The sequence below is a fragment of the Drosophila nasuta genome, chromosome 3 (genome assembly GCF_023558535.2).
Source record: "Drosophila nasuta strain 15112-1781.00 chromosome 3, ASM2355853v1, whole genome shotgun sequence".
Lineage (NCBI taxonomy): Eukaryota > Metazoa > Arthropoda > Insecta > Diptera > Drosophilidae > Drosophila > Drosophila nasuta.
In genome coordinates this window covers 40960235-40970003 of record NC_083457.1, presented here as the reverse complement: position 1 = coordinate 40970003, position 9769 = coordinate 40960235, and the positions used below count along the sequence as shown (strand labels likewise).

Genomic DNA, 9769 nt, shown 5'->3' with positions numbered 1-9769 from the left:
TTTAATCTAAAATAAAACACTTTAAAAAATAAAGCCATATTTACTTTTTTAACTATGTTATATTGCATCTATCATATATGTACATGCATATGTCCATTAAAATTAAGTTATTTTTTATAAATTAGAACAATATAATAACACATTAAAAAAAAATGATAATCAATAGTTGGAATTTAAATTACTTTTCTTTCATATAAAAATTATTTTATACCTTGAAACTAAAGGCCAGTTAAAAGCGCTTTCTTCAATTATAAAACAAAGAATATGTTTAATATTTGTCTAATAAAAATTTATTAAAAATAATGAGTTATTGTAAATCAAAAAAAAACTTTCGCAATTGTTATTAACTGAAGTGATAATAAATAATTTACCTTGTAATTAATGAAATCCACTAAATCATTAAAAGCTTTTATAGTAATATAGTTGTTAACTACATTCACAATAGTAATAAAGTTAAGTAATTAAAGTAACTACATTATGATGTCAATTCTCACTATCATTAAGAGATTAAATCGTTTAAAAGAAAAGTTTTTCTTAATTGTAGTATTTGCTAAATTAATAACTTCATATTTAAGTACACTCTCTTGTAACTCTTGCTCAAATTACAACTTGCTTTATAAGTTATATTCTCTTACTATCTTCAATTTTCTTCCGTGTTAAGTCATGTATATAAAGTACGATATGCATATTATGCAAACACGCATACAACTTATAGTTCGTTAAACATCTGTTACTGATTCGTACGTTATGTGCTCCGTACTTCCCCATTTCATCTTTCAATTTAAGCGCGCCTCAAGCACTTTAACAGTTCCGCTCTCCCTCTCTCTCAGTCGCTCTCTCTTTGTCTCTTTCATCTTCTGTTCTTCTTCTTCTCGGCCAAGTGCTCTTTACAGTCTACGGTTTTGTATTTTTTTCGTTTCGTTTTTTCGCCAGCCGACACTTAAAGCCGCTTGGCATTCAATTGGCATTTTGCTGTCGCCATCATCGTCATCATCAGCCTCTGGCCGACTGCCCCGCCCCCTGTTGCCACCGCCTCCTCCTCTGCTGGTGCTTCTGCTTCTGTTCAGCGCCTGCTCACGTTATTTAAGGATTAACATCATTTTATGCTGCCTCGCAATGCCTTTTTTGCAGGATTAAATGCTGCCTGCCTGCCGTTCGCTGACAGCTTCAGCTCTTCCTTTTGCCCCAGTCTCGTTGCCTCTCTCGCTCTTGGTTTGCTTTGTATCTGCCCTTCTCATGCACTGGCAGCTCTTTTGAATTGATTGCATTGCACTTTTTTCCGTGTGTTGTTGTTGGCGTTGCATAGTTTGCGCTGATGCGCCGCCTCCACGAAGCTGCCGCCCCGCTCCCAACTGGCCAGACTACAAAGTGATTTTTATGGCTTTTCGCTGCACACTACTCTCTGTGTATGTATGTGTGTGTGTGTGTGTGTGTATGCAAATGTTTGACTATATGTGTGTGTGCACTTTGATGTCTCCGGCTCACAAAGGCGGCACTTTAATGCATGCCATATATCAAGAGCGCAAAGCTTGACAGCGACGTCAGTATGAAAGCTTTAACACGCATACGCCCCGTTGGGCCAACCACTCGACTAGATACAACTTACAGCTATGCCATGGTATCTAAATATACTACATATATGGTAAAGAGCGGTGCGCTTATCGGGCAAGTGCATCGCAGCACCTTTCACTCGCCTCTCTTATCCTGTTGGGCCATCTGCGCACGCCGCACAAATAACTTCATCCAGGCACTAAATTGATTAACAGTAGCCCCCCCTCGAGCCGATAGATCGATGCTGCGGCTGAGGTTAAGGCTGTCAACGCTTCCCGGAATGCCTTCCATTTACATGCCATAATTTTTAAATGTCACCAGTTTACAAAAGCGCTGACCATTTGATTTTGGCCGCAGCAGCCGCATCGCATCGCTCTTACCATTGTCTTGGGAAAGGAAAAACAGGTTAGTTAGTCGGTGGCTCTGACTCGATTGCTGTCGCTACCTGCCGATCGAACCCTAAATGAACTCATCCCTTTTTTTTTTTGGCGGCCCATAGACCATATTATATTTATTTAGCTCTTTATTGAGCTGCAACCTGTCGCTGTTTTGGGTTTCCTCTTCATTTCATGGCAGATTTATGGGAGAGCTCAGAATGTGGTCAACGTCTCTCCACTTGATGGCACTGCCAAGATACGATGGACACCGGCTGTCCAAGAGACAGAGAGAAAAACGTATATATAAGTTATTCTAGCCCATTTCTAGTTGCGATCAAAATTTCAGGGTAATTTGTTGTTGCCCCGTTTCCCAAAACTGTTGGTGGCATAGTCCGATGGGTTCTTTTTTTGTTTCTATCTTTCTTTCGACCCATTCGCGCGTGTTATGAAGACGTCAAAACGTCGTCCAATGTTCCAAACTACCCCAGTCCCTAAAATATGTTTAATTATTAAGCGAGATAGATAGAGACAATAGTCAGTCTGCTATTTGCGGGGGAGCGAAGCAATATGCTCATAAATTCCCCTGCATTTTGTACCTCTGTCTGGGTTATTGGGTCGCAAACATGTTTGCATTGCCATATCGTCATGTATCTCTATTTGCTTGAGCTGTTTTAATGTCCTCAATGTTAACATGCTCCACATTTGGCAGCTATAACAGTCGTATTAACCTTGAGGGTGTCCAATGCGTTTTCCAAGCTAATAAATCATATCAATGTGGTATTCGTACAATTGTCCTGTTTACTCGACTGTAATTTATGCGCCGTATTAAAGCTTAAAGGGGACTCGTGCTAAGGATATGCTTAGTTCATTTATTTTAGAAAATGAATTAATTTGATCAACTTGTTATGAGTCTAATATTATCACAAAAAAAATAAATTGAATCTGAGGCTTAAATATTTTCAAAAACTCAAAAGCTTCTTTATGAAATTGAGACGTTCTTGCCAAGGGAAACATTTAACATATAATATAAGGACACTTCTTTCTTTAAGTCAGATCGTATTTCTAGTTAATCAATCTCTGTGTACAAGTATTTAAAAAAAATTGTGATTTCAAAAATCTTTAAATAATCATCCCATATCCCAAAACTCAAAATGCTCTGCAGAAAATCAATACACTTTACACTTTCTTCTTTTTTTTTGCCTTATACATTATGTATATATATATTTGTAATAACTCTCTAGTGTATATATAAATTAAAATAAATAAATACATTTTATTTATTTTTTGTTGTTTATCATCATAATTATCAATATCGTTATCCTCGTCGGTAAAAACTTTATTCTTTTGTCTTTATCTCATTTTAAATCGTTATTACGAGTAATTCTGCATGCGGTTTTTATGTTGTTCCGAGTGGTTGTTGCTGTTGTTGATCTTGATTTTTGTTTTCATGTCGCATTTTTGTTGTTGTATAACTATAATTACGATGCATTTTACCATTAGATTAATCATGATGTAATAATAATATTGTATAACATATTTTCCTCTTGAGAGGGTTTTTTTTATTTTCATTTCCCATATTCTATGCCTAATCTCTTGACTTTTGTTATCCCCGCTCTCGCTTGCTCGCGCTCTCTCTCTTTCCCACTCTTTGCTTCTCTTCTGACGGTATAACGATCCCAACATTACTCTCAACATTATTTTTATCTTTTCATAACAAACAGAGCAACAAACAAAGAAATCCACAACAGGAGCAAATGTTCGATACGTCGTGTCCTTCCTTCCGATCAATCCATACTCTTTCTTCCACACTCCTAGCTACCTCCTAACTGTCTCTATCTATGTGGTATTCGGGACTAGCCAACAAAGCGTTTCAGTGTTCTCTGGTACAATATACGTTTTGTGCTTACATATTTCTCAAGTTCTCTCCAGGATCTGTATCGTTTTGTTAATTGTATGATTTCTTTTTCATTTTTTTGAGCAGTTTCTCTAAACTTATTTGGTACGTTTTATACTCGTTTCGTAATCGTATTTCATTTTAGATATATGTTACTTTATGTTGTGTGTTATGTAAGCTGCATATAGCATTATTATTACTATTATTATTATTTAGCGCACTTTTGAAAGCTATACTTAGTTTAGGTGTATGAGTGAGTGAGTTCATAAGAATTGCAATGCTCGAAATGATAATAATAATAGTACATGGTAATAATAGAATAGATACGACTTCGATAACAATTTTAATTGCTGTACGTATTCGGTGCAAATATTTATTGATTACAAATCTTGCGCCACATCATCATCATCATCATCATAGTCTATGGTTGAGTCCTGTCCCAGTCCTTCTAACCTACTTATCAGCTAAGTCTTTAGTCGCGTTTAGGTTCACTTAGTTATTTTTGTATTTCTTTCTTTTTTTTGCTTGTAAATTATTGTTATGTACATTTAGACATACAGTTTTGAGGGTTGTTGGTGTAGTGTAGTGAATGATTTTATTGTATTGAAGTCCAAATTCGTTGTACGAAAGCAGAAAACAGAAGGCATATTAACAAATCATAACGAAAGATTGTTCTTGTTATTGTGTCACAGATCGGAATTCTTGGGCGCCAACTCAATTAAGATCTCTTAAGAGCGAGGCGATCCGTTGCTTGCCAGGGCGCAAAACTAAAAATAGAAAATTCTAAATCGAAAGAGTAAGCGAGAACAAAGCGAAATGAAAACGAAAATACAACAAGGCAACTTTAACTAAGATTTTTATTTTGTTTTTCTCGTTTCACTTGCCTAAATAATTATTTATATATATATATATTTAGAGAAATATATATATATAGGTATATATATTAAATGGTACATATACATATGTAATTTATACGCTAAGCTAAATATCTTGTTTAACAATAAATGTATAGCTGCTTGGCTCTCTTCCTCACTTCTCTGCTTCACGCCGTCTCTTCTCTTCTCTGCGCCATCTCTTTACTATGTATATTTCAATTTATTACTCGTCTTAAGATTAATCATAACGAAAAATAAAGTGCAGCTTCTTTGCCATAAGGAACAGAAATTAAAAAAGAACATAAAGAATTCAATTCTAATTCAAATAATGGAAATAAACATAAACATAATAAGGAAATTCAAATCATAAATTTCACAAAATGATCGATGTAAAGATAATAATAATAATAATAACTAATCAATAATTACTATAATGATAATAATAATAATAATAATAGTGTTTAATATTAAATTGACTTAATAACAAAACTTGTGTTTCATTTCGAACAGCAGATTGTTGATTTCGAGAATTTCTATTTCTGGAGCCAGACAACTCGAAGAGCTTCAAGAATTACAAATTTTGCACAAACAAAATATGTTTAAATATAGTACATGCCATGCCCATAGGTATTTTCACATTTGGCAGCAGTCTTTCTCGGCCAGTGTCGGGTCGTTTTCTGTGGTCATTTCAGTTGGAGTTACATTTGCTTTTGGTTGAGATTTCTAACATAATTAAAACGCATTCAATTAAACACACCAAAGCAAGACCATAAATATTAAATATAATACATTTGTTTTTCTTTTTAGAATAGCAGCAAATTGTTGAGAGTGGAACTGAAGTAAAGAGTTTCCCTAATTAGAATGCGATTTATGAATACGTCAAGTCTGGAGATTCTGCTGCTGCTGCTGCTTTTTGGTTGTCTTGCCTTAGCTATCGGTCAATTCTGAGGTTTGCCGTCAGTCTCTATAAACAATTTCCGATTGTGTTTTGCATCTGCCAGAATTAACGCTATCCCATATATGTATATATAGATGATATTCTAATAGTTTGCAGTCGACTTTTGAGTGATTCGTGTATCGTCCTCTGTCCATTGTCATTTGTTCTCCGTCGTTGTGTTTAATTATTGCTTCTTCGGTACTCGTAATTAGTTTTGCTTTTCTTTTTAAGACTATTTGTTAATGGCACAAAATATACAGCATTATTTCTATTTACTGGTTTTGTTGATTGGTTTGTTTTGTTATTGTTTTTATATTTGTTTACGTTTACGTTTATGTTGCTGCTGTTGTTGTTGTTTGTTCTTTCTGCTGCTGTTGTTGTTGTTTGTAGCTACACAATATGCAGTACTTCTTAACTAGGGCTATATGCTATATGCTCTCTGACTCTTTGCGGAAGATAACAATTTGCTCACACTTTTCTCCTACTCCTACTTCCCTTCCCTCTCAGTCTCCTCTGCTACTTTTTCTGCCCAACAACTCTGACTGTGTGTCTCTCTCTCATATTGTTGCTCTTCGGCCCTTTGCTCCTTCTATTTTTTGCTCTGTGTTCTCGCTTCTGTTCTTTTTCTGCACACTTCTTTTCTTTTCATTTCCATTCCTTCCATTCTTTTTTTTTTTGTTATGTTTTTCTTTTGTCATCTACATTATGTTCCACTAGATTAGGTTGCTATTTATATTTATCTTAGGTATGTCGTTATGTGTATGTAGTTTTCTTTTTATCTTTTTTTTATATGTTTTTGTTGTTGCTTTTGTGTTGTGAGCGTCCTTCCTAGTTGTCCACGGGAGCGGCGATAGATTTACCGCGGACGCGATCCTTTGTAGTTCGGATTCGGATGACGACTTGGATGACGTGGAGGTGCTGAAAGTGATATGAATATGAATAAGTTACTATCAATTGTGGCAATGTTACAAATTTTAAATCTAAAATGACGTCAGCTAGGATAAATGCGGATATTTATAGGAATTTTTTAAGGTAAACCTTTCTCTTCATTAAATTTACAGGCATTCTATTTATTATGTTTAATATCATTTTTGATTAATATCTATTAGAATTCTAAATGTAAACCCTTCTATCTGTTCTATAAATTTTAAGAATATTCAAATTGTTTTTTATTTTGTATCGATTTATGTAAATTACTCAAAATAATATTCTGCAATAAACAAATACAAATCTTAACAATCTCAAGCTGAAGAGAAATATTACTGTGAGTCAAAAATACCGAATTTTAACTACTTAAAAACAAAATCCCTTTGGATCGAATACTAACTAAGAGGTATTACTCCAAATATTGATTTCTAAATTGAATAATTATGTATTCAAAACATTGCTATTGATCAATTTCTAGCTTATCAATTGGTTTGCTCATAAATTCTTTGCTTGTTTCCTAATTGCAAATGACCTTATATTTGCTTCATCAGCAAATCTTCATTCTTTCTTTATATTCCTAGCATTCTGCCATTCAATTCTCTTCTCCCGAGACGTACCTTGTATCATCATTGCGGCGGGATACATGCCGGTAACCTGAGCCATCTGTGGCCGAATGTCGTTCGAGGGCGAACGTCGATTGTTGGGCAAGGTCACCGATGGCTGCAATACAAGAAAATGGATTAATATACAATATAATATATGAAATGCTATCCACTCACATGCGCAAAGTATGTCTGGCCATACTTGATGTATACACCGGATGCGGCATTGGGATTGTAGCCACCCAAAGCGGCAACTCCGCTGAGCACTGCGGCCGCCTGTTGGCCACCAGCACCGGCTGCTGCTGCTGCTGCCGCCGCTGCGGCTGCTGCACCGGCATTGTGATGCAGCTGGGCTGGAATGTGCGAGGCGCGCGGTCCGGCACCGTTGCCGCCGCCACCGCCACCTCCGCCGCCGGCATTGTTGCCACCGCTCAAATACAGCGATGGTGGCGAGGTGTTCACAGCGGCGCCCGTTGCATGATCGACGACAATGTATTGGGTGCCCAGATTGGTGGCCGGAGGAGGTGCATTGGCATTCGGTGTGTTGGCTGCACTGTTGTTGTTGCTGTTGCCGCTGTTGTTGCCACCGCCTGCACCACCTGCAATACTGTTGGGCGAATTGTTGCTGCTCTCATGGCTATGGCTGCTGCTGCTGTTGTTGCCATTCCCGTTGCCATTGCCCGCCCCATTGGCGCTAGGCGAATTGCGCTGCGAGACGCTGCGTCGATAGTCGGCATTCATCGATTTCTGGCTGCGAAAACTGGCAGCGCCAGCATTAAGGCGCACCGGAGGCTTTGCCTCGTAGCCACCTTGACCCGCGGGACTGCTCGATGTGGCATAGCTGGGCGGTGGACCGCTGATCAGCGGCATCTGGGCAGGCTTCATGTCACGCTTGCCCATAGCCGGTGGCGGTCCACGATGCGCAGCATGATGGTAGCTCGACGACGTCGCATGGCCACCAGGTCCGCCCAAGCTGACGCTGCTGGGCGAGGCGCGTGGCGTTGGCTCATTGTTGGAGTTCAGCAGCGGCGTCTTGGCGCCCGCAGGCATGCCGCTCAGCGGCACCGAGTGCCGTGGATTGTAGCCACCGGGATGATACGGTTTGCGACCGGGAGCTGGAGCACCCATGCCCCCGCCACTGCCGCCGTTGTTGCCGCCGAGGTTGTTGCGCTTCTCGTAGGGCGTCACATAGCCGCCCTCGTTGCTGCTCTGGCTGTGATAGTAATGCGGTGTCGAGCTGTTGCTGTGATAGCCGGCAGCCGAACCCAAGCCAGAACCAACGCCACCGCTGCCATTGCCACCTCCATTGGGCGCTGGAGGTGTGCTGAAGAGCGGCGCCTGACGTCCGGGTGCGGCTGGCGTGCTGGGGGCCGACTGTGAGGCGGTGGCATCCATGCTGGCCGCCGAATAGAAGGGCGCCGCTGTGATGAGCGCATGATGCGGCGCCGAGTGGGGAGCTGGTGGCGGCGCCTGTTGCTGCTGCTGCAGCACAGCGCCATGTGGTCCCGCCTGCTGGGCGCCCGGCTGGCCCGGCGCCGCCGTCGCATAGGGGAAGATGTTGGTCGGTATCAGCGCTGCGGTATGCTGGGCGGGCAGCGCATAGACGTGAGCACCGGCTGCTGCAGCCGCTGCAGCGGCAGCGGCGGCCGCATTGAGATCTGTGTTGGCCCCCGCGCCGCCATGCGCCAGCGTTAGCGTGGGCAGCGCATGATATGTCGTTGTGCCCCCAGCACCGGGTGTGCTAATGATCTGCGCCGATCCAGCGCCCGGATGATGTCCAGCTGCCGCCGCCGCTGCAGCCGCAGCATGTCCGGCTGCCGTCGCGGCCTGGTAGCTGGGATTATAGTGTATTGAGCCGCCGCCGGGTGTGCGTTTAACGCGTGCGCCACCCAAATAGCCGCCACTGGAGCCGCTGCTGACAATGTGGCCATTGGTGGCCTGCTGGCCGCCAGCTACCGTTGGCGGTCCAGCCGCTGAGGCAGTTGCGAGATTCAGCTGTGCGGCCGCCGCCTGAGCGGCCTGAACCTGCTGCGATGACGAACCGACGGCGGGACCATTTGGTCCGCCGGGTTGAGCGGCCGCTGCTGTGGCCACCATCGGCGCCGCAGTGACCGCCTGTTGCGGTACATAGTAGGGTATGGGATAATAATGATGATACGGATAGCCAATCGTTGGATATGTGGCCATCGGCAGTTGTTGCAGCTGTGCCCCAGCCGGTTCACTCGAGTATATCCATGGCGCCTGATAGATAGGCGCACCATTTGGTGCAGCAGCGGCAAACTGGGCCGTCGGATAGGCGGTGGCGGTGGCCATCGGCATCACAGCTGTGGCTGGACCAGCGGGCGTCTGATAGATGGCCTGGGCGGGTATTAAGCTTTCGCGCTGCTGCTGGGCCGGATCGAAGACAGGTATCATGTAGGTGCCGCCGGGCAGTTCGCCGCCCTCTTGGGAGGCAAAGAGCGCTTGCGTTGGCTGGCTGCTGCTCGTCAGCTGGAAGAGCGGCTGCGAGGCGGCGTTGCTCACCGTTGGCTGTGGATACGCCGCATACACCATGCCCTGTGGCACAGCATAGATGCTGCCATCGGGCTGTGGAAATGGAAACAACA

The 9769-nt window shown here is 42.1% G+C and overlaps 1 protein-coding gene across 5 annotated transcripts in view; it reads right to left on the bottom strand.

Moving 5' to 3' along the window:
- Positions 1-3270: 3270 nt before the first annotated feature.
- The window catches only part of LOC132793615 (protein encore), a 29591-nt gene continuing 23092 nt past the window's right edge, over positions 3271-9769 (bottom strand). For all 5 annotated transcript variants that reach the window (XM_060803613.1, XM_060803615.1, XM_060803616.1 and 2 more), the window contains 3 exons: positions 7341-9749; positions 7179-7281; positions 3271-6552 (listed from right to left, as the gene is read on the bottom strand). In XM_060803613.1, coding sequence (XP_060659596.1) covers positions 6491-6552; positions 7179-7281; positions 7341-9749 — 2574 coding nt within the window. In that variant the 3' untranslated portion in view covers positions 3271-6490. The remainder of the gene's footprint in view (positions 6553-7178; positions 7282-7340; positions 9750-9769) is intronic.